General features: G+C 45.4%; 1 protein-coding gene across 1 annotated transcript; it reads left to right on the top strand.

Annotated features, from left to right (window-relative positions):
• The first annotated feature begins 668 nt into the window (after window positions 1-668).
• On the top strand, window positions 669-24,521 carry kdm6ba (lysine (K)-specific demethylase 6B, a). The gene is given in 26 exon segments (XM_029455336.1): window positions 669-1,059; window positions 9,522-9,608; window positions 11,720-11,841; window positions 12,086-12,209; window positions 12,365-12,460; window positions 12,629-12,914; window positions 13,327-13,404; window positions 13,537-13,707; window positions 13,821-14,012; window positions 14,158-14,709; window positions 15,221-16,266; window positions 16,417-18,711; window positions 18,713-18,901; window positions 19,421-19,547; window positions 20,115-20,220; window positions 20,340-20,392; window positions 20,394-20,546; window positions 20,645-20,748; window positions 20,832-20,900; window positions 21,046-21,194; window positions 21,326-21,440; window positions 21,527-21,714; window positions 21,799-21,940; window positions 22,096-22,222; window positions 22,688-22,858; window positions 22,971-24,521. Coding segments are annotated over 23 exon segments (6,543 nt in total). The 5' UTR covers window positions 669-1,059; window positions 9,522-9,608; window positions 11,720-11,841; window positions 12,086-12,090; the 3' UTR covers window positions 22,986-24,521.
• The last annotated feature ends 1,061 nt before the right edge of the window (window positions 24,522-25,582 follow it).

The raw sequence follows: 25,582 nt of genomic DNA, 5'->3' as shown, positions 1-25,582 counted from the left end.
AGGTATAACATAATAAAATATATCAGGGACAATGTAAAACAGAACAATACATCAGAAATGATTCCCAATGTCTTCCAGTAAATCTTAGTTAAGGAGAGACTTGCATAAAAAAAAAAGTCTATTTATAATCCATATGTATTTTACAGTGTGTGTGATTTATCAACCCATTCATGAAATAAATCATCAGTGAAGGTTATAACTCCTTCATGAGTTAGTTTTAGAACATTTAGCTCGTGTAGCCGATACCTGGACCTATGTATAGTCCACTAAATCAAATGATAACACTGTGATACTGATCTGTCTGGCGGTGGTAATATGTGGTCAGGGGGTAATACTCTTCCTCATCCAAAAATAGAAGGTCACGGTAATATGCCGTGGCGCTGTTCCGCGATTCCAACAGTCGGTTTCGAGTCTGCCTAAAAAACTGTAGAGGGAAATGAAAAGGAATTATAAACCTATGAGGAGGAGGAGGAGGAGGGGGAGGAGGAGAAGCATCGGTACCGGGCTTCGGAATCGGTGCCAGTTTGCGCTGTCAGGGAATTCCGGGGCCGTGGGGTGACGTCACGTGAGTGCGCGCCTCTGTTTCGGTGTGCGCGTGTTTGAGTGTGCATGGCTCTGTCCCTTTAAAACAGAGCTCAGCGCAATACGATCCCTGCCTGGCTGGCTGCTTCTGTGTGTGAAGCAGAGGAAAAGAGAGCTCGACGCGGACAGATACAGAGACCCGAGCGAGTGGGGCTGTAGCTGCACGGGCACAGGCGGCCATCAAACGGAATATTACCAGAATATAGAGAAAAACAAGACGATCGCGGACATCTGACAGGCGGCTCATATTTCATGGTTGTTTCGAGAGGAAGCGACGGAGACTAACAGGGATTACAGGCTGTAGCTGCTCTCCGCTCAGCTGGCTCGTCGGGGATTTCTCTGCAGACTCGGAGCTCCAAGCCTGCGGATACAAAGACTGCAGAGGCTGCCGCGGATTACTCAAGGAACAGGATACACATTTCTATTTGGAGATTGTTTTATTTGTGGAGCGTCCTTTTTGAAATACTCCAATGAACGGTGAGTGTTGTGTGAACCGGCAGCATTTAAAAGTCCAGTCGACTTTGTTTTGGTTGTAAGCAGGCAAGTTAGTGGGTCAGGGAAAAGTAAGTTTTAACATGATATTCCTGAGATATTCCTAATATCATTAGATATAGATGTGTTTATTATATTTTGTATTATTTATTACAGCTCTATAGTGATTCAGGGCAGCACTGAGAGCAGGCTAATTGATTAAAGTGGAACCCTTGATCGTCTAAAATTGATGAGGTGGGGGAATTTCGCTGAGTTTTCTCCCAACCACAGGTGACTCTGAGATCCCACGCGTGTGTCTCAATTCGGAGAATTGTTTTCCTCCATAGTCACGATTGATCATCTTTACTGGACATGTTTAATCATTTCGTGTGCGTGTATCGGAGTAATTTCTGAAAATTGGCTTTGATGTGAATTCGGGGTTCTTGGACCTTTTTTGTGTCAAATGCCCCAAAATGAATCCCCATTTCTAAGAACTCGATCTGAGGGTGTTTCTGTTTATGTTCCAGCCCATATACATTTCTGCTTATCACACTAGCCTGAGTAGTAGTAGTAGTAGTAGTAGTAGTAGTAGTAGTAGTAGTAGTAGTAGTAGTAGTAGTAGTAGTAGTAGTAGTAGTAGTAGTCCTAACCCAAATATATTCATGATAGTGAAAATGAGCTAATCCTCATATTGCTGTAGGAAACGCCAGGTTCTAGTTGGGTCATTGTTACCCTGAAAACTCATGATCATCCCAAGACTAGAAAAGGGAAGGAGAGCTAGAGGACATGGAGAGAAAATTGCCTGTGTAAGGAGATCTCACGCCATTGTGTGTGTGTGTGTGTGTGTGTGTGTGTGTGTGTGTGTGTGTGTGTGTGTGTCTCTCTCTGCTGGAGTGGGGGTGGGCAGGATCACTGAGGTCGGCAGCCGTATAAAGTGAATGGATAGTTGCCACCCCCATCACCCCCCAGTCAATCCTTACGCACACAAAGAGCCGGATTGAAAGGAAGTGATTTGCATCACCTCTCTTTATGGGGGGAGGGGCGGTGTTTTGGGCTGTCTGTCCTTTAGGTCTGGGTTTCAGTCAGAGCACTAAAGTCTGACCGCATAGTGTTATTTGGTCAACGTGATCTGTTATCTAATTATCACCTTTTAGAGGGAACACTAGTGCAAACTAAAGTGACTTTTTCGACTTTCAAACACATTTCTGGCGCTCTTATCTTGAGACATATGCCGATAATAAAGCCCACGTGAGTCATCTGGGTTTACTTATACACCTTAACACACCCAGCTGGCGCGCATGTCTTTTGTTTTTGACCGAAATTACACATGTTGATGAGTAAGAAAAAATCAAAACAATGGAAGTTTAACGAAGATAAAGTCCAGTAGTTTGGGGGCGTAGTAATGTATTTTTGGAATATAACCAATAGTTGTTGTTATTGTTGGTTTGTTATTATCTCAACGCCCACAGACGTTAAAAGTTATTTTCACAGGTCATAGGACAAACAGTTGATGAGAATTTGTGGCTGGCTGGGGGAGCCTTATTTGTCACTTTATTGCCCACAATAAAGGAGCCCCAGATCACGAAGAGCGGAGTGTGCTGGCATGGGGTCGTGAAGAAAACAAAAAAGCCAAGCCTTTGAAGGTTCACTTCCTATCAATCAGATCGATCGGCATGGAAACCAGCGGTGCGCTTCGTCTCCGCGTTTGATGTCGGAGGTTGTAAAAAGTTAAAGCTGCAAATCGCTCCACACACACTGTTGGCCGGCTGTGTGCTGCCTCAGCTCTCCCCCGCCCCCGTTTGTCCCGCGATCTCAATAGGAGTGTGTGAGTGAGTGAGTGAATGAATAATCGCCGCCCATTTTACTATGAGTGCTGACGAACATGGAGGAATATTAAAGTGATACACACGCGCCAGGAGGATAAGGAGAGAGAGATGACTGTGAAAATAAGGCTGCTAAATCAACAATAGTGAGTGAGTCACACAACTTGAGTAAGCAGAAGAGGAGTATGTGCGCGTGTGTGTGTCAGGACAGTTTCCCACCTCCACCCTTTCCCCATATGTAGCTTCGGGGGTGTGTGTTACGGTGTCCTAAACAAATTAAGGATTACTTTGATCTAATTAAGATGTTTCCTTGATGTGTGTGTGTGTGTGTGTGTGTGTGTGGCTGCCATGGGAAATGGGTCAGTAGGTTGACTTAAAAGTGCTTACTCATCATACAGTACTCAACAGTTGACAGTGATGAAACAAGAACTGTGTGTGTCTTGGCTGTCTGATCAGATTTTGGGGGATTCTCCTGCCTCTTGACTGCCTTTGTTGCTTGTTACAGAAACAAATGAGTGTGTGTTTGTGTGTGTGTGTGTGTGTGTGTGTGTGTGTGTGTGTGTCAATGGGAAGCTTGTGGGGGAAGTGATCGGACGTCATGATGAAACCGTTTGTGTGGCACCATGCTGTTGCAGCGTTTCCAGTAAAGGATGTCATTTCTCCTCCAGAGATCAACTCAAAAACGAGAGAGAGGGAATAAGGGAAGTGCATGACAACATCTGCCCTGCCCTGCGATTTCTCACACCCCAACAGGTCAGGCGTAAAAACGCGAGTTCTCCTACGTGTTAGCTGGCACAATGGTTGGAAACTAGTTCAGGAATTTCCCATGCCTTCATGTCAGCAGAAACTCTGAACATTTAAAGGGGCTCTGATCAAGTTCCCCTCCAGGATAAACATTAAGTACAGTCATATTTATAGTACAGTATTTACCCACCATGTTGCATTACAACTGGGAATAGTGCTTGTCCACTGTACTGCAATAAAAATACCTGGCAGTTTATTTAGTCTCCTGCAGAGCATGCTAACACTTAATACACCAAGCTTGTCCACACAGCAGGATGAAGGTTTTGGTTCGGGCCAAGGGGGGGCAGAAACTCAGTCAACCAAGTGTGGAATTCCACCATGCAGCGTTAGACTGCATGCTGTGGATCCTGGTCTCCCAAAGTGTGGGCCAAACCCCAGAGAACAGGAAGCGTGACTTCTGTAGGGTTCACCATGTGTAAAGGGTTATTTTTAGGCATTTAGCTCTATTAGGTATTATTTAAATGTGAAAGACAAGAACAATGAAAAGAGACAGAATATATAACAATGCTCATGCTATATTAATCACTAATATGTTTGGATAAAGTCTTATTCCTATTTACATATTTATATTGGCTTCTATGGACCAGCAGGACCCTGCTATACTGCCAGTTATGAGGCTTAGACATCCATAACTATAAATAATGGTGGCAAAATATGGCAGCATTTTGAACAGAGATTCAACAATGATATTAGAGAAGAGAAGTCTGGAGATTGAATCCACCCAGAGTGAGTAGAGCTGTGTTAGAGTAACGGGGTGTTTACTTCCTGTTTGCCTGTTCAGCCCTGTGAGAGAAAAAGGGAAAGTTTTCCCTCTGAGTTCAGTTCCTCTCTGTTATCTCTGGCTCTTTGCCACAAATGATGATGCCACGGTGGAAGGAGGGGGTGAAAACCTACACACTGTGTGTATGTGACTCATGCACAAAGCTACACACATTCACACCTTTGGAAAGAATATTTTTCCTTCCTTTTTTACCTCCCCTCACCTCCGGTGACTACTTTTACTCACTTCAACCACATTGGCAAAAATAATGATAGCTCAGCTAGCGAGTAGGCCTGCGTGCATCATAGGAAATATATATATATGTTTAAATGCCTGAAATATCTACTACATCGGTATTTAAGGAATCTGAGAGCAGACCAGGGATTCTCTGGACTAAATGAACAAACAGCGGCGTCATAACCAAAGTGGTTACAGTTCTTCTGATAAAGTCAAAATGATCGGTGGGTAATTACACCCACTGTAAGAACAACGCTGCAATGGCCATCAGAGTTAATGACAGCATGCATTGCGTTAATACATGTCATTAACTCTGATGCATGTAGGACTTGCACACATGTCCATGTTGTTTTTTTGTTGTTCTCACACACACACACACACACACACACACACACACACACACTGCTGATGAGACATAATGTTGTGAGTCCATGGAGGAAGAGGATGGTGCTTGAGGGCAGCCTGCCTTTTTGTTTTATGACATTGGAACATTATGCTCAGGGAGGCGCTTTATTTACCCAGCGGATGGATCCTATTTGTTGCTACATTTGTAACATTGGCATGAAATGATTGTGGAATCCAACGATTATGCAAAATGATCACGGTCCGCTCAAATAATTGTGATTATATAATAATTGCGTCAGACGGGGTCTCAGTAAACATGTTGATCAGTCAAGACCTCTCATAAACCCTGTTATGAATTCCTCTATCTGTCCATCTCTGCCTCTCTAGCTTAGTTTAAGAACTGTTAGTGAAGACGCCACCGGGTCCCCTGGCAACTGTTACCAAGGGAGCAGAGTGTGAGCGTGTGTGTGTCTGTGTCCTGGACGTGAAATAGAAGCACCTTGAGAGACGGAGCAGCATGAGGGAGGGGGGTTTTGAGACTGTTTTTCCTATGAACAGACACTTTTCTTAGATTTGTTATTGAAAGAATCACCCAGACAAGCAGGAAGAAAGCTTAAGGGGGCTTTTTAGGTTGCTCAAGTGTGGAAATCGAGAGTGACGATGATCAAGAACTTGTCACTTCTTAGTTGTCGCCCACGTCTTCTTAGATTTCGGGTTTGTCGGGATTTACAGGTGTTGAGTCACACATTTTTCTGTCCCGCACACACACAACTCTCAATTTTAGTCAGCTTCATTCACTAAAGTGTTGAGTCTGACGAGAAATCCAGACTGACGTTTCCTCTGTAACAGAGATTGTGAGTAAATGAAGTGGGGAGCACAGGTGACTAACACGAACACTCACACTGTCATCATATGTTTGTCATTCCCTTTTACCAGAAGCTAAGTGCAGGGCAGACGAGGCTTTTCCCTTAACATCCAGGGTCAGACGCAAGTAAATGGCTTCTCTAGTCAGTTGACTGTCTGGTTGTTGTTGACGAGGCTTCTGTTAGTCATGAGTTGGACACCTGTGTTGTTCACACGAGATGACTGTGTCTGAGGTTTATTTTAGGACTGAAACCGACCATCTTTTTGAATTTCACATCGTCAGAGAATGGTTAGTCATAAAAGATCACTTTCATCTATTTTATTACAGTCTAAAAGCTTATGCAGACACACTAAAACACACATACAGTTCATATCTTTACAACAGGAAGCCTCAGCCTTCAAACCCCTCCCAATGCATATCTTTCTCTCACACACACACACACACACAAACACCCCTCATGGAGGCCTACTTCCTGTGGTTGTGACGACAGCTTCCTCTCTCCTCTGAGCTCTGTTCCCTTTCTCTTTAACGTCACACACGTGCATCTGATCTCTGTGTGTGTGTATGTGTATGTGAGAAAGAAGAAGAGTTGCACCACACTAACCCAGTTGTATGTTGTCAATCACAGGCCCAGATGTAAGCGTGGTGAGTGCAGGAGACAAAAGGGGCCTCATGTGTTCCTACCAGCCCCCCTCTCCTCCATGTTCTGGGTCTTTTTCCACAAACAGATGAATGTAGGCCAACTGTTTCTTGTCAGTGTGTCACTGCCACTGGGGGTACGCAAATCAACATTTTCCCCTCCTTCTTTTGAATGAAAAAAATCAATTGGAAAAGAGTTGGTCACGAGACAGGCTTAGGTTGGTGGTTGCTGCTAACCTGAAGCTAATTACTGTTGTTTTAAAATCTACTGACTGTTGACATAAGAAGCATCGTCACCCCAACAGAGTTCAAATATGAAGATTGTAGATCTTCCTCCCCCTGTGCTTAGGCCTGAATGTGGATCAAATGTGAGGGAGTGCACATGTAAGCGAGAGGATACAAAGTAAGACAATGGCTACGTCAGAACTCTGTCCCCTGGATGAGGGTTGTGCTGTTGAGATGGACGCTAGCAGGAGATAATCGTCCATCACGGAGGTCAGATGCTTCTGTGTTTGTGTGCAGGAACAATGTTTGCTTGCCGTGCCATTGGCTTACCCACACTGCCCCGTGTGTGATGGCTAGAACAGCGTCCTCTGATTTTCTGTGTGTGTGTGTGAGGGTGTGGGCCTGATATAGTTAGTCCGCATCACAGTCTTGGAACGCCATGCGCTGACGCTTGCACACGCAAACAAAAAAACAAATGTGTATGAGAGAGAGAGAGAAATGCATGGTGTTTCCTTCAGAACACGATCTCTATCTGGGACTGATTATGTAATGGCCAGAGAGGGCGAGGGAGGACAGAACAAGAGAGGGAGGGAGACAAGACCAAGCATGGCCTTTCCGTCATCCTCGGCCAGAAACTCATTGCTGCCAGATCTTTTTTCCTCGCTCTGTTTTCTGTTATCTGCCACTTCTCCCAGTCTTATCTGGTCATTTCTTATCAGAAAGACTCTACAGTGACTTTACCAGGACAGTAAAACTCTCCAGTTGCCCCTCAAGCTTTTAGTTGTCAGTGGTCTCATCTTCTGGGGTTGTCATATGGTCACGCTCAGTGTAGGCTAAGTTTTTCAAGAAGTACAATGTTTACGCTTGTACCGATGGATATTTCTTGCAGTGTATGACCTTACTGCCTCCCCTCGTCTCGCTCCAGTCTATTTTCCTCTGAGGTTGTCTGGCCGGGGACCAGAGCAGGCCAGTGGTTGGCAGGGAAGGCTTAGGGCAAATAAATTAAGGCTACTGCTCAGAGACGGACGTCATCTGAACATCTTAATTTCAGCCATAACTTTGTGCACAGCCACAAGCGTGTGCCTTTGGTTTGTGTGTCACGGTGGATTTCTTTTTTTAAATTTGTGTTTCTTTGTTAAATTCCACAGAGGGTTCAACAGAGCTCCTTTATTTTCTCTCTGGCTTTCTGGTTGGTGTGGTAGACGACGGTTGGCACAGCTTTGTCTCTTTGCCAAAGCTTCCTGTTTGGCCCAGCCTCCCAGTTGATAGTTAGTGTTGCTGGGACAACAACTAGCTAACGTAACTACAACAACGAGGGAGAAGTCGGGAACCTCTCTTGATGCCTTGCGTCAATGGGGGAGATTTCAGTTGAAGATGTACCGTGGGGGAATGTTTGATATAACTGTGAATTGCTGAAATGGAATGTCAGCTGTGTATACTTTCACTGAAGAGACTAACTTACTTTGGCTTTAATCTCTTACTGCACTCACATCTTGTTGTGGTTAAACGACCTGACATTAAAATGTGATCAACATGTTCATGGAACTTACCCCATCATTTCCCCTGAACTTGCAGTTTGGTAGTTTTGATTATTCTCTCGCCCGTGAAACCCCCCCCTGCATCTCGTCATCACATCCTGTTTGTCTCTGTAAACACTGCGTCGGAAGCAGAAATGACGTCACGAAGTCCAAGAAATTCCCGCTGTCGTCACGTCTTTGGCGGTGCAGAACGCCCCCGGTCACCTGACTGTAAGTGGAGTCCCAGGAGGGCGGAGTTTAGGGTGAGCGGTTTGGGGTAAGCCCTTTTCCATCTTCTGAGTCATGTGGGGGTTCCCCGAAAAATGAAATGCTCACACACACACTGTTTCCTCCATACACACACAGTACTGAACAGTATAACCACATTTCAACACTTTGGTATCATCTGATAGAACCCGAGCTGGTATGTAACACTGTCTGCCGTCTGTGTACACTATCTGGTTTCAGAGTACTGAGTTTCTCACACTGTGCTGGTAGAGTGGCTGTGAGCAATGTGATAGCCAGGGTAGCAACTGGAATAGACGACCGTTTGGTCACAACAGACCTAAACACACACCCTGTATAAAAGTGGTAATTACAACCTGGTCACTCTGTCCCTGTTTGCATTCACCACCTGGGTCTCTCGTGAGATTTCACTTTATATCTTTCTTCATTTTTCTCATTTCAAAGTCACACTTTCCTTCCCTCTGTCCTCTTTCCTTTATGCCATGTGTTTTATTATTTTACTATGTTACTCTTTCACATGCGATAGTTGACTCAGCCGACCCGGCTCTTCCTGTTAGAGCGTGAGCCTTGTTTGTGTGTCTGACTGCCTTTTTAAGCTGCACAGTTAGTCTCACCATTGTGTCTGTGTGAGAAGAGAGAGTGAGCGAACAAGAGCCCCCCCCCCTTACTCCCATTGTGTCGGCCTCCCTGCTGATTTACCCCTTCGCCTCTTAGCCACCCTTAAGTTTTCTAGACTGCTCTGAAACCAGGAGTCACCTAACAAGTCAGGAAACCAGGAGGGTTCGGTGACGAGTGCTGGCGATGCTCTGTCTAAAAAGTGAGAAGATGCAGCAGCCCGACAAAGAGGTTGTCTCTTCATATAGAAAGCAAAGACCACCCTCAGCCCTGAATATCCTTTGCTTCAAGACTTCATATATCATCATACCTCTGAGTATTGTGTTCAGCGCGGCTTCATGTTGTTTTTATGACAGCTTGACATGAATGTTTTTGTGTTCTTTGTCTTTCAGGGTTGAGGAGACCCCAGAGAGATGATTGGCAGCCGAAGCTGAGACATAACACAACTGTGAATCAATAACTTGGTGCTACTCTAAAAGGTACGCTCAGCATGAGTGTGTGTGTTTGTCTTAAAGCAAACTGCAGCCTTGACAGTTAGTGCCAGCCTATCTTCACATAGCAGCAGAGCCTGGTGGATGATGATCCCTGTGAGAGGAGATAGAGAGGTTGTGTGTGTGTGTGTGTGTGTGTGTCACTGTAGAGCACCACTCCTGACTGGCTAAAAGTGTGCAGAGATTGAAATATCCCCTACTGGGCTTTAAATAGAGGCCGAGAGATCCAGAGTTGGTGGGAGGAAGAAAGGCAGAGAAGAGGAATTGGTGGGAGGAAAGACTGCGTATAACCAGAGCTAATTTAGGAAAAGTGGTGGAAGAATGCTGTGCTGAGCAAGAGAAAGGACCTGTGTGTGTGCACAATGCACATTATTGTGACTGCTTTCGAAATGTGATGTTGGATCCGTAAGTGTTCATGTATAATGTGTAAGTCATGATACTTTTGTTAGGCGATATATTGATCCAGTAATAGTGATAAACAATGATATGTTCATCACAAGACCATTTATGCCACTGATGTAATGATAATATAATAGCATATTAATGCAAGTACACTCTTTCAAAGAGAAATAAACTTTTGAACTGGAAGATGAAAAAATATTAAAATGTCTACAAAATAAATAAAACCAGACAACTACAAAAGAATGGACCCACGGGCTCTGTTTACAAAAGTTTGCTAAAATGTTGGTCTGGTGGTACGCCTTCCAAATAAAACACTAGAAGGTGTGGAGTTCAATACCAGGGCTGCCACCATTGTACCCCTGAGCAAGGCACTTAACCCTGAGTTGCTCTAGGGAGACTGTCCCTGTACTTAGTTCAATGTAAGTCGCTCTGGCTAAGAGCGTCTGCTAAATGACCTGTGATGTAATGTAAAGTATGTGTTTGTTACGCTAGTTTTTAACAGCAGTGGGGAATGTGTAGGTACGAACACATCCCTCCCAGGTTGTCAGGGATCTCTTTTGTTGTCTTTTTTGAACCAAAGGTACTTTGAAACACGGACTTCTTTGTATTTTTTTGTGTGTGTGTGTGCGCGTGTGTGTGTGTGTGTGTGTGTGTGTGTGTGTGTGTGTGTGTGTGTGTGTGCGCGTGTGAGAGCAGGGAGGGGAGGGAGTTATCTCACAGCTTCTTTTATGCGTTTTACCCTCAACCGCTTTCCTTTGTGTCGCCTCTGTGTATGTGTGTATATGTGTGTGTGTGTGTGTGTGTGTGTGTGTGTGTGTGTGGGAAGGTGTGTGGGCGTTTTCATGGCATCGTTCCTACTCTCCACCTCCCTCCATCCCTTCCCTCTTCTCCATCTTTTCTCCTTAATCTATCCTTCCATCCTGTTCAGACCGTCTGTCGCTGCTGCCCCCCTCTCCCTCTCCATCACGCCTGCCGTAATGAGATTAAACCTTAGTGTATCCACCGGGCATGCACATGCACACACACTTTATGTACACACACACACACAATCATCCACTTAAGAGAGCACACTATTCTCTCTCGCATGCACTAAATCAGCACAGGCCTGAAACGACCATGCAGCTTGCACACTTGGCATTGCTTCCAACACCACACACACTCACACAGACACACTTGGCATGTGACCAAGGCCTCCTACTCTTAGTCTTTCCCTCTGTCTCCTGTTATCAGGACGCCCATGGTAAGGATTACAGTAACCCCAGGTCTGTCCTCCTAGGTGAGCTCTCCACTGAGCCATCTGGGCCTCAGTAGTAATCTGTTCTGTACCAACCGGCATACTGGCGCCTCCTACAGGCCGACTGACTCATAGCAGCCAGCTACAGACAAAGACATCTATCATGATTTAAGACTTAAAGCAAATGTTCTGATGCTTCTTGGGGGAATATCCAAACTAGAACAAAATCAGAGGAATATCAGTGGTGAGAATTAGATTAGTAAATAAAGTTTAATTCAGGTTGCTTCTTCTCCCCTGCCCTATATTCTTACAGCCTCCCTTCTCTGCTGGCAAGCTCTCAAACTCACACACATACACACACTAACTAGTCTATGTAATAAAGAGCCCACTGGCATTTATTGACTTTTCAGTGTCTCTGTCTCGCTCGTCTCATAGTGGCTCTCCTGTTCTTCTCTCTCTGTAGCTAACAGGCTTTGGGGTTCCTGGTGCTAAAGACAGAGGAGTTGGACCGTACAGTTATTCTCAGTGTTGGAGTGAGGCCCTCTCTGTGCTGCAGTGGAGGGCTTCACAGACACAGCTAGTCTGGTGAGTAGGAGCTCTCTTGTTCACTTTAATGATATACAGTACATACTGCTGTTGTATACCCTTTAAAAAGTAGTTTATAGAAATATATGTGCCAAATAACTTATCTCTTATTCTCTCCTGATTATGAGTCTCAGCTACATCATATTTCCTATTTGTCAAGATATTTAATAAGATAAAGGCAACTTTCTCAGTTGTAGTGATGTGTTATTATGCCGTGAGTAAACTACATGTCTAACATCCACAGGCTGGATGCATCACGCAGTAGAGCAGTTTGGCGGGCGTGGCACACGGGATTCCTTCCCTCTGGACGGACTCAACCGGGGACCATGGGCTCCCGTGGGCGGCCGCGCCTGGCAGCCACCTGCCAGGTCTGTCGCCATGACAACACATACACACACTTTTACGTACCTCGTTGTTAACTTTAATGCGTCTGCCTTAACCTGTAATTACATTTACACAGCAGAACCGTGGTGTAAAAACTGCTCGATGTCCTCTGACTGTAGTGCTGTCTGTTCCTCATCAGGTGTTCGCCTGGAATGAACCAACACCAGCTCCTTTCCCATCTACCTCCTGGTCCTATGGGCGGACTGAACCATCAGAGTAAATTCTTTAGTAATGGGTAAGTCGTGCACAAAATCATCAGTGAAAGAACTTCATTTTGAAAGCAGACTGTGGGAAATGAATTTACAGAGAGCGACACGATGAAGCAAGCGTCTGGTGTGTTTTAGATCTGTTGTTGTTGTTTCTTGTAATATTGTTTGACGTTTTTCTTTTTTTGCCGGTCCAGGCCCATGCGTGGAGGTGAGAAGCTCGAGCTCCCACAACCAATGTTACCAGGCCTGCAGAGGGAGCAGCAGAGACCTCCTCCTCATCATCTTCACCCTCCACCTCCACACAGAGCGTGGGAACAACTAGGTCAGCTGTATGACTCCCACCTCCCTCCTCAAGGACATTCTGTCGTGCCACTGCCCAATGAGCACTCACTTCGTCTCCATAATGGAGGCTATGCAGGCAGCGGCGGCCCTCCCCCCAACCCCCATCTTCCCCCCAGCAGGCCAAACCAACTGCTGAAGGTGAGTGACATTGCTACAGGTGAACAGTACAGAGTTGAACAGTTTTTCATAGATGATTCATGGTTTGTGTCTAAACAGATTCTAAAAGAATATAACCACCATCCATTATCGGGTGTTGTGGTTCGCCTCAATGTGTTTCCAAACAATCGCGGAGATTCTTGTTACTTTGCATCACATCATAATTGTTTCGTTATCCAAGCTTGCGGCGTACAAACATTAGAGATCAATGTAAACTTTATGTAGAAATAACAATAACAAAAAAAGAGCTTACTGACTTTAGTTCTAAACTCATTAGAGCCAGGTAAAGAGGTAAATCAAATAATTAGGTAAATATAATCTCATACACATCAGACAATAATAATTCTATGAAAGCAGAAATGGCTCCAACAGTTGTCTTTCCTGTCTGCTTTAGTTTGGGGGTCCTCAGGAGCAGCATGTTCCCCGGGGTCCACCACTGCTGGGAGAAGAGATGTGGGCTCAGGTGCACCAGGTAGGAGCTCTCTAAATTGGTTATGATCACGTTTCATCATCCATACAGACGTACAACAATCTCTGTTGCATATAGTTGCACAAGTTGTCTACTTCGGCCATGACACTGATACTTTCATGTTTCTGTTTACAGCAGAGGGGCTACCCAGGGAAGATGCTCGGGGGTCAGCTGAAGAGACCGGGCCCTCCATTAGGAGAGCACTCTGTTATCCAGCACACTCCTCCACCATCCATGCACCCGTCCTCCCGCCCAGCTGCAGAGGACTGTCCCAGCCCCAGCAAAAGGAAAAAGAGTTCGGATCAGGTACAGAAGCAAACAACATCTGTATCTGTTATACCGAAACAGCCACAATGAGTGGAAATGTATGACCTCAATTCTAGATTTGGTTATATTATAATGTCCCTCTCCCTTTGCAGGTATCCCATCCTGGGCTGCAGCGTTTCCCTGGCCCTGCCCAGCCTTTGCTATCTCAGCACCAGTCATCAGTCCACCACCTCCCTCCAAAAGCTGCCTTCTGGAACCCCCTTCACAAGAACAACAGCACTCCTTGGCAGCCCCAAATGTCTGACCGCAAGAACCCACAATCACAGGAGTTCCAGCTCCGAACAGTAAGAAAATATCCCTTCGTTAGATATATGGTACTTGGAGCTAGGGGTTAATGTTTTACTATTGACCACAGGATCAGATTAGTTAGTTTTATTGAACTCTAATCATCCTTTGTTGTGTTTTTGCTCGTTCCGTCTTGTTTAACAGGAAAACAACAAACAAGGAATGGGTAGCTACTCCCAAAAGTCCTCTTCCACCTCTTCAAACCTCTCCCCTCCACCAAACTCCTCCCTAGGAAGCTACAACCAGGGATGTGCTCCTCAGCTCCAAAAAGATGCATTCCAACCTCAGGCTGTAAACCAGCAGTCCCCTCACGCCTCCTACCCCAGCTCCAGCTCCAAACTAGGGCTGGCTCCACCCTGCCAGGCCATGGAGCCTCGTGGTCCTCACAACCAGAGAGGCCCTCTCACTGGGGGCCAAGGTGGCAGCCAAGCTACCTCTCACACGGCATCTACCACCACCAGGGGAGAAAGAGATCAACACATTCATGCCCAATCGTCACCAGCAAACCCTCCTGCAACCAGCAACAACAACAACAACAACAGCAGTAGTATGCCTTACAGCCACTTCCAGCCTCATCTAGGGCTGGGGCACAAGGGTCCCCCTCCTCCTGCCAGCAGCACCTCAGTACCTCAGCATCTGCAAAGTGGGCCCCATGAGGCCTGGAGATACCAGAGCAGGCCCAGCAGTCACTCCCTAGTGAGTATAAAGCCCCTTTCTCACTGCACAAAAGCACACACCAACATCTGGCTTTTGTCTTTAGTGGAAAAGGTTCAAATCTCAATTAATTTACTGGGCTAATGACTCTTTATCGGTTTCAGCTCGATCGTAAGTGATGGAAACATGTTAAACAAGTGCTCCAACATTGTTAAAAGTTAGTCTGCACTGAGTTTGAAAGAGAGACTAAATAAGTAAAAGAGTTTCTTGTGACGTTGAATGTGACACACCACCAGAAAAAACCTAAATAAAGGCATACTCGTCTACTGTCAATGTGAAAGAAGTCTATTGCCCATTTCAGCGAGGTTTAAAACAGAAACCTGCATATCACGCTGATTTTGGTGAAAAGGACATCGATGCCGCAGCTCATTTGAGCCGTGTTCATATTGATTTTACTCGGAAATAAACAATTCATCTGTCAACCCAGCTGCAGTTGTTACGATAGTGATCATTTTTACATTTATTAATTGAAAATTGTTCTATGTCTCTTCAGGAGTCGGGCATCTACAGGCCTCCAGGACTGCTACCTCAGCGCCAGCAGAGCCACAATCAGGTCGTGGATAGTCGAGTTCCAGGTCCTTCCCAGCATCACCATCATGTCATCCCTCCCCTGCCCCTAACCAACTCCACTCGAACACCCGTCATCACCGCCAATCTTCCCATATCCCAGGCATCTTGCTCCATCGGTGGTTATAGCAACAGGAGCTCTACTGGTGTAACTATGGCTAGTGTCTCCACGGTGACCACATCACCCCCTGCTGGTTGCCCTGTGAACAATGGCAGCAGTAATAGCAGTTGGCAGAGAGGAAGAGAGCCAGCACCCCAAACCACCACCCGTGTCATCACTACCCCCACCTCTCAGCTCAATGCTCTGCTGCAGCCAGGATGTCAGAGAGGCCAAACGGCCAACGGTAACCAGCTTCACCAACAAGGACCCACCAAGTCCCGGCCCATGAAGGGGAAGACGTCATATTACGCTCAGGCAGAACTGGAGCAACCCCCTGCGTTTTCTTCATCATCTTCTTTGTTCTCCTCTGGGCACCAGAGGACAGGTGACAGTGTGATCACAAGTAGAGTTTCAAATCCTCTTCCTAGCTGTCCTACTACATACCGCTCCGCTCAACGCTCCACCGTCAATGCTGCAACTCAGCCATCCAATCCAGCCCTCTCCTCCAGACTGGGTCATCAGGCAGAATATGCCTCGACACAGGCGTACTCTCAGCCCCAGATTCGTCCACCGGCTCCGGCCTCTGTCCCTCAGTCCATCGAAGAGGCTCTAGACAAGCTCGATGCAGAGCTAGAGGGTCACATGCAAGCCGAAGAAAGGAGGAAGAGGGACAGAGAAGAGCAGGAGAGAAAAATTAGAGAAGAGGAGAGGCGGAAGAAAGAATGGGAGATGAGACAAAAGCGGGACGAGGAGAGGAAGAGGAAAGAGCTGGAGAAGAAAGAGGAGGAGAGGAAGCAGCGAGAACTGGATAGACAGGAAGAAGAGAGGAGAAGGAGAGAATGGGAGAGGCAGGAGCAGGAGAGAAAGAGGAGGCAAGAAGAAGAGAGGAGGAGGAGAGAAGCTGAGAGGCTGGAGGAGGAGAGGAAAAGGAGAGAATGGGAGAGGCAGGAAGAGGAGAGGAAAAAGAGAGACTGGGAGAAGAAGGAGCGGGAAAGGAAGAGGAGAGAGTGGGAGAGGCAAGAGGAGGAGAGGAAGAAGAGAGAAGCGGAGAGGCAGGAGCAGGAGCGAAAGAAGAGGGAACTGGAGAGGCAGGAGGAAGAAAAGAAAAAACAAAGAGAATTGGAGAGGAAAGAGGAGGAGAAGAAGAGAATGGAGCGGAAGAGGGAGGAGGAACTGTTCAGCGCAAAAGGCAAAGAGCAGACTGCAATTGAAAATCTGGAGAGACTGCTCTCCGGCAACATTTCCCCAGCACCCCCACTTCCTCGCCTCTCTACTGTTACAGCACCTCCTTCAGGTCCCTCGCCCCCCAGCTCCCATGCATCACCCCCTTACCCCTGGCTCAGCCGTGGCGGCGTTCTCCCCTGTCCACCAGGCCTCACACCCACCACCACTACTCCTGTGGAAAGGCTGCGGCCGCCCCCTCTTACGCCTCAGACTGAATATGCCAGAGAGAAGCAAAGGCAGAGGGAAATGTGGAGCAACAATAGCGGCACGACATTCAGCCCCTCATCAACACACAATACCTCAGGGATGAACCAGTCGGTATACCCCAACAAGCCCCCGGCTATGCAAGCCGCGCCCAACCAATCCAAAGAGTCCAGGGAGGCCAGGGAGAGAGAGAGCAGTCTCCACTCTCTTCCTACCTTGGCACTTAGAGAGCCCCCCAAACTGTATCAGGCTTTTCCCAGAGAAAACCTTCCCCCACCACCTTTATCCTCCAGCTCCATGAGAGGAATCCTCCACAAGCACGTGACAGGAAGTGGTTTGGAAAATGCACGCAGCTGTGGCGCAGACTCTGCCCAGTTTGAGGAAGAGCCCTCTGAGTTGTCCACACTGCTTCCTGATGGTCTGGCTAACATTATGGCCATGCTGGATGAATCTATCAAAAAAGAAGAAGAGATGTACAGTGAAAAGACTGGGTCCACAGGTCTTCTTGACAACTTTACTCCTGGTGTCCAGCCTATCAAGAGCTACCTGTGTGCCCCAGACCTCATTCCAGCAATGAAGCATCAGCCCAACCAGGAAGACTTTGGATCCAATCCGCACGCTAGCCCTCCTGTGCTCAGTCGCCAAGGTTCCCTGGCATCCCCTTGCAGCCGAACATCTTCTCTCAACGAGGAGGATGAGGACTATCATAAACCTTCTCCGAATGTCCCGCTGAACCCTAAACGGTCGATGGACATGGGAGTGGGGAACACCAATTACCGCCACAGTGACCTTGCTAAACTTTACGGCCTCCCCGAGCAGACTAAAAGTGAGGCTGACGAGGAGGACGATGACGAAGACTCGGAGACACCATCTTGTTCTCCGCCACCCCAAAGACCCCACCTCCACCAAACTGGTGTCAACAGCATGTTCAAGTCTCTAGCAACGGTTCTAGAGAGCCAGAAGTATGCTTACCGTGGCGGGCCTTTTGGGAGACCCCCTCCCTCGGCTCTGGTCGGGGTCAAATATTCCTCTTCGCTGTCACTGGGCCCGGATATCTGCCGCCAGCAGCAAGGCACTTCTCCCACGTCAGATTCAACCAATCCACCATTCAGTCCAGCTGTCCCCCCTCTAAAGTCCTCCCCTCCTCTGCTGGAAGACAAGAAACTAAAAATAGAGGACGCTGATGTCTGGAGAGATGATGGAGGGACAACTGAAGACAGAATAAACTCCACCAAACAGGAGAGTATTTCTACCATAAACCCTGTTAAGAAGGAGCGACTGTTGACGACCATCTCGGAGTCTTCTCTGGCAGAGTTGGGCAAAAGCTGCGAGATCATGCTCAGTCGCCAGTCACTTCCTAACAAGAACTCCCTCGATGAACCTGATAGCCATGTCAAAGTGGAGGACAGACAAAAACCTGAGAAAGTAAAAGAACACAGAGAGAAAGACAGGCACAGGGATAGAGAGAGGGAAAAAGATAAGAAGAGGAAGCACGGGCACAGTAGCAGCAGGAAGCACGAAGACAGGAAAGAAAAGAAGCATAGAGAAAAGAGAGAGGAGATAGCCTTCTCTTCTTCTTCTTCATCATCATCATCATCATCATCATCATCATCATCATCATCTTCTTCTTCCACTCATTCCAGCTCCAGCCACAAGCTGAACAAAGATGGCAAGTGCCATAAGGAAAAGAAAGATCGCAGAATTCTCGGCGACCTCAACCTCCAGAGCAAGGACGGGCCTGAGAAGAACCGGGATCACTATGACACAGATAAGACGAAACTTGAGGAAGCATCTTCTGCCAGTGAAGGAGAGCAACCAGAATGGACCTCGAGAAGTTCTGGAGAAAGATCTTCTGAGGACAAAAAAGACTCTGAATGTGGTTCTTCATTGGGTTCGACAGGACTTTTTAAAACTGAAGGCGCTGTCAGATGGGCCACCCAAAGAGCTGAAGATCCGCCTGATCAAAGTGGAGAGCGGAGACAGGGAGACATTCATTGCCTCTGAGGTGGAGGAAAAGAGGATCCCACTGGAAGAAATCACCATAAAGAACACTGCCAGTGAAATCATCAGGTCTTGCAAGTAAGTGCACTGTAGGAAGACTGCAGAAAATATTTAATGTAAAATTGCTTTTTTGCAAATAGCAGGAATTCACTCATGAATTCTAAGCCCATACACTGGTGTTCTTTTAAAGAGGGGTTTTCCTCCACACGAAAACGCAAATACACAATTGAAGCGCTAGTGGGCGGTACATGGGTCTCATCCAGACCGGCAACCTTGGCGCCTCTTTTCCTCAAAATAGTGGAAGTACATGTAAACAAGGTTATAACCAGTACTGTTTGGGCCATGTCCGCTGTTGCACGAAATGCCTCCTCCTCACAAAGGAGATAACGGTGCATACTCTGATGTTATAAGCCAAATACTCATTTTTCTCATGTCAACACTGAAAACCTTTGCCCTTGCTGGAGTCCTGTTAGATATTTCTATTGTTAGGGTAGTTTGTGTGTTGAGCAAAGAACCCCATCAGCTTGCTAATGGGCACAGTGGTAGTAACAGAAACCTGTGTTTTGTGTCTTCATGTTCTCTTTTCTTCTGTTGTAGGGGAGCCAGAGTGAAAGGGAAGTTCAAAGAATCTTTCTTGCTCCCAGCCTTCTCTGTGAAGCCCACCATGACCTTTGATGAACCCATCCCCAGAGAGAAACTCAACCCTCCTACACCCAGCATCTATGTATGTCGTCCACTACCTTTCATACATATACAAGCTTTCTTTCAGTCTTTGATTTGATACATATGGGAAAAGAATATTTGATACATTTTGGTAAACAAAACAAATGTATGATCATATACGTGGCGCTCCCCGCGGGACCCTTTTACAGAACATTTGGACCTGAACAAACAGTTAAGAGTCACATATTTTATTTTATAACAATACTTATAACAATTTTAATGGTAAAAAACATGGATACTTTCACATGAGTTTGTGTTGGATTTGACTTTTTTGCACTTTGTAGTTCTCTCCTCTCCTTTCCTCCGCGAAACAGCGAGCAGAGAGAATGTGAATGTGCAAAGAAATTCAGTAGACACTGAAACGTGCACATAAATTGGATAAATACCATGAGCGTTTAGTATATTAAAAAACACCTTGAATTTCAGGGGGGGGTGCGCAGGGGGAAACACTGTAGTGTACACAATAGACAGTTGATATTGAGATAAAATAAGGCTCAACATGTCTGTGCTGCCCTCTTGTGGTGACAAGTTTGCTTCTGTGTATTGATGTGCTTTTTATTCTCTGTAGTTGGAGAGTAAGAGGGATGCCTTCTCCCCCGTGCTCCTGCAGTTCTGTACAGACCCCAAGAATCCTGTTACTGTCATCAGAGGCCTGGCTGGATCTCTACGACTCAGTAAGTTTAAACTTGTGTGACTGTAAATGCATTAACATTTATTACATGTGGTTACAGATATATTTGCATCAATTGGCTGTTATGCGTATGTGCCTAATGTTCCCTCTCATTACTTTTAGACCTGGGGCTGTTTTCTACAAAGTCACTGGTGGAAGCCAATGCAGAGCAGGCAGGTCGAGGTGAGGACTCAGGTGCAGCAGCCTGCTGATGAGAACTGGGACCCCAGTGGGACAGGCCAGACATGGCCCTGCGAGAGCAGCCGCTCCCACACCACCATCGCCAAGTATGCCCAGTACCAGGCCTCCAGCTTCCAAGAGAGTCTGCAGGTAAATATCCTCTAGTTCTCCTGCTCTAAATATTTCTGCACTGCATGTTTCTGTGCTGTGATCCAGTTGATATCATGTCGTGTGATCTGTGTCTTCAGGAGGAGAAAGGCAGCGACGAAGAGGATGATGAAGAGGAAAAGGAGAAGAAGCCATCCAGCATCTCTGACACTCCAAGCAAGGACAGCTCTAAAGAAAGTAGCAGGTAAGGATGTTGCTAAAAGAGCGCAAAGTTTACTTAAACAAGTGTTCTGCAATATGTAGTAATGCTGTTTTCTCTTTCCACAGTGCTGAGCAGAAACAAGTGGGGAAGATAATCAAGTTTGGCACCAACATTGACCTCTCAGATCCCAAGAGGTGAGCAACTTTAACATATCGGCCTCAAACATTAGCGGTGATAATATGAAAGCCATTAAATAGTTTCCCACAAGTTGCATTGCTCTCTAGCAAAACTTGTTTATGAAAGTTGATGGAACAGTTCTAACCGGCTGTCTCCGCTCAGGTGGAAGCCCCAGCTACAGGAGCTGCAGAAGCTGCCAGCATTTATGCGTGTAGCCTCCAGTGGGAATATGCTGAGTCACGTCGGACACACCATCCTCGGCATGAACACAGTGCAGCTCTACATGAAGGTCCCAGGGAGCCGGACGCCAGGTAAGGACTTCTGTCTGTAATTGGACATCTTTAGTTCAACGAATAACAAACAAGTTAAGATATGTTACTGTTAAATGAAAAAATGTAATACCATTATATATGACAGACGATATTCTGTCCCTAATCAACAGGTCACCAGGAGAACAATAACTTTTGCTCGGTGAACATCAACATCGGCCCTGGAGACTGTGAGTGGTTCTCTGTCCATGAGAACTACTGGCAGGCCATCAATGACTTCTGTCAAAAGTGAGTAGACATTGTTCAGTTTGTTAAAGCAAGGAGTTTATTTATGATGCACCAACATCGCAGTTCTAACACAACTCTTCCTCTAGGCACGGAGTGGACTACCTGACAGGGTCCTGGTGGCCGGTGTTGGAGGATCTCTACAAAGCCAACATCCCCGTGTACCGCTTCATCCAGCGGCCTGGAGACTTGGTGTGGATCAACGCTGGAACTGTTCACTGGGTTCAGGCCGTCGGCTGGTGCAACAACATCGCCTGGAATGTCGGACCTCTCAATGGTAAGGAGTGCACAGTGGCCAAATGCAGATTACGTCAACGGTAGTAAGAATATGTGTTCAACATTGTTTCACGTGTAACTGCAGCTTACCAGTACCAGCTGGCCCTGGAGAGGTTCGAGTGGAACGAAGTGAAGAAAGTCAAATCCATCGTCCCCATGATCCATGTGTCCTGGAACGCGGCGCGGACTGTCAAGATCACCGACCCAGACACCTTCAAGTTGGTCAAGTGAGTGGGGTTGTTAGTTACACATGGCTTATATCCCTCAGTTTAAACTCCACATGAACATTATGACCCTAATGACAGTTGGACTTATCGCTAAATATATATAAACATTTGATGGCAACTTTATACTAATGTTGGTATGTTTATCTTTCTGCCAGACACTGCCTGCTGCAGTCCATGAAGCACATACAGATCCTGCGAGACCAACTGGTGGCTGATGGCAAGAAGCTTTCCTATCAGAGTCGGGTGAAGGACGAGCCTGCTTACTACTGCAACGAGTGTGACGTGAGTATCCTCCGTCACGATCACACAGCACAATAAATCCTACATTTTGGAAGGTAGAGTTTTGACAGAAACTAACATGACAAATAATGTGTAGTGCGTCAAAATGACCCAGTTCCACCACAACGTCCATGACGCATGTTCAACACTCGTGCTTCAGGAACAACACAGTCTATTAGGGATGCCTCGCTAAACCTATGCAATACATTCTACCATCATGAAGGGCATTTTGGAGGCTGTTGGTTGTTCGATTGTATATCAAGTGTTTCTAATATCTGGTCAGGAACCGTTCTACCTTTAGATAATCATTTTACCTGTTTAAACTTCTGTTTTCACATAACTGCCATGAAAGACATATATACTTTCAATATTAATATATCAATACTAGTTGAGCTTCTCTTTCCACATACAACTGCTCACTGTAACTATTTTTGAAATGTTCTTAACCGGTTCTCTCCTCTGTTACAGTTGGAGGTGTTCGATTTGTTGTTTGTGACAAGTGAGAGCAGCAGCAGGAAGACATATGTGGTTCACTGTGAGGACTGCGCACGTCAGCGTAGCCCAAACCTGACCAACGTAGTGGTGCTGGAGCAGTACCGCATAGAGGAGCTCATGAACACGTACGACTCCTTCAACCTGGTGAGAAGACGCGTCTGGAAAAATATGAGATAAAATCATAGTAGAGTGTAACGTGTTCCAACTTGAACACGTCTCTAATGAATTGCCTTTGTTGTGTGTTTGGTGTCACCAGGCCTCCTCCCGGTGACAGAGCTCCCTCCTGCGTCTCCTCAGCCATAACCAAAACTCCTGCAAGCCAGGACAAAAGACACAGTTTCACTTTGGTTTTCAACTTACACTTTCATTTTTGCTACTACTGCTAATACTTGCCGAACAGCCAGTTGAATACGTTTACTCATCATTACTGTTTACAAAAAGAAATACCAAGCCGCCAATAAAATACCAGTTTACTCTCAGATGGTGCTTTCGACCAGACACCCTGGCAACAGTGAAGTTGAGAACCAGGGGGCAGTTGGTGCTGCCATTGAACAAACTGCAGAGGGTAGTTGATGGTGCGTTTCTGTTGTTGTTGTATTGAATACTGAAATTTGTACATGCTGTTTGCAATTTTTGTGGGGTGCTGTCTTTTTTAAAAATAATTTATTGTTTTGTTTTTTCTAAACTAGATCAGCCTAGATATATACCACATTGGCCTTGTATTTAGAAAAGAGAGAAAATGAAAAATACTAATAATAGAGATATGAACATTTTTCTAAAGCATTAAGAATTTAAAAAATACAAATGTTTGTAATGCTTCAAAACATACGGGTTTTAACGCCTTTGGTTGTTTTGGGGGTGGGATTTCATTTTGTCTTTCAGATTCTTGTATGTGTTGTAAATCTTGTGTTTGTATGAATTATACTTTTATTTCCTCAGTCACTCATCAGGTCTTTTTTTTTTTGTTTTTTCATTTCTTCCGTCTCTGTATGCACTCTCTTTAAAAAAGAACTCATTACCATCTGGTGTTTGTGTGTTGTACCTCTGATTGTTTTTGTTCTAATATGCAGACTTAGTATTCCCTGGATTTTTTTTTTGGCATTGTACATTTAATTTAAAATGTTTCCTCTATTTATTGGATATCAATGTTCTCCCTTTTTTAATAGGGTTGTACAAGTTTGCGGTTTTTTTTTCCCCCTCTTTATTTTTTATAGTGACCGATTGCTCTGTAAGAACTGAAACGTGGGGGTTGTGTGTCCACGGGAGTGGAGGCTGCTGTTTCTCTGGTGCTTGCCTCTCGACTCCTGCCTTTTTCTCCTGATATATATTAAATGATATCTTTATCTTGAATATAACACCACCTTTCCTGTAGACAATAGGCACACTGCTCACGTAGAAAAGATGACTAATGGAATGCTGTGTTTGTATGCTCATTAAGGAAAAACATTTTTTTCCAAAGTGTTTTGAGAAATGGTAATTCTTTTTTATTATGTAGGGGGCTTTTAGACGAGATTTTAATGATATCTGTTGAATATGATAACGGGATAGATGGTGCTAAATGTTCTCTTTGAACAACTTTTTTTTTCTGTTTATCTTCTTAAAATGAGAATTCTATTTTTCCTGTTGCAATATTACCTTACCCTTTTCCTTCTCTTTGTGGTCATTTATTTATAACTGCACTGTTTAGAGAATTCACAGACATACACACACACACACACACCAAACTGAGCCAGACATGTCTTAAACACTTGTGAATTTGTGTGACATTACTATGACTATTAATAAACGCTTTTTGATAAATCCAAAAGACACTGGGCCCCGTCTGATTTTTCCTAAATCAACTTGCTTGGTCACATCTTCATAAATAACAAACCTCTACAGTCAGTGCTCCTTATAGAAAGAAATGTATTTCTTAAGGCATGATATGAGAGCAGTTATCGTGCCTGAATGTATAATCTTCAGTGTTCCCAGGCCGAGTGACAGAGCATTGGCAGGTCACTGTATCCTCAGGTCAAGTTAGGTGCCACAGGGCCACAAAGGGACAGAGCATTACTGGACAGACTGAAGGAAATCCTGCTTCAAACCGCACAGGAACCACCTCCGCTCGTCCACCCGCTGCAGGCAGGTGATGACGAGAGGGTGAACGTTCTTTCCCTCCACAAAATACTTCAGCGGTCTAATCAACTCCACATGGTTGTAATCATGTTGGACAAAACTTTGAAGTTTGTTTATGCTGCTCTTGTTAAGCATGATAGGAAAGATTATGTAGTGACTATTTCATCTGAAATGACAAGTTCCCCAAAGGGGTGTTCATGTTACTCTTCTGACAGCGGTGACATAACAGCAACACCAAATCAAAGGTTGGACCAACAAGGAAATGATAAAAGATCCTCGAACTTATTCACTTATTTCAGATCTACACCTTGTTGTAAGGGTATGAAGAAACATAAATGTCTTTATAGTTTATTCATATACACACACAAAGAATAAAAAAGGATAGCATGGGGACCAAAAGGACTGGATGTAAACAAACATTGCAAGTTCAAAGGGTAGAGAATCAGGATCAGACAACACTAATTATTTAGCTTATGCTCTGATCTTTTATCATTTAACTGATTACTGCCTTCCTAGATATCGTTGCACTTCTTACTTCATCCTCCTTTTCTGATCCTGTATTTCAAAGAATCCAAGCTGTTATCTAAATACATGATAGTGTATGTGTAATTCATCGTACATTGTAAACAGTGCAGACTGACGTCTCTTGCTCGGCTTCACAACATCTGGTATCTTTACAATCATGTAAATGCTGTAAAACCCGAGGTTTGACCTCTGCTGTAGTGACTCACCACCTGAATAGACTTGCCTTTA

The sequence above is a fragment of the Cottoperca gobio genome, chromosome 18 (assembly GCF_900634415.1).
Source record: "Cottoperca gobio chromosome 18, fCotGob3.1, whole genome shotgun sequence".
NCBI classification, from domain to species: Eukaryota; Metazoa; Chordata; class Actinopteri; order Perciformes; family Bovichtidae; genus Cottoperca; species Cottoperca gobio.
Note: the sequence above shows the minus strand (reverse complement) of the source record. Positions and strands in the feature narration are given on the sequence as shown.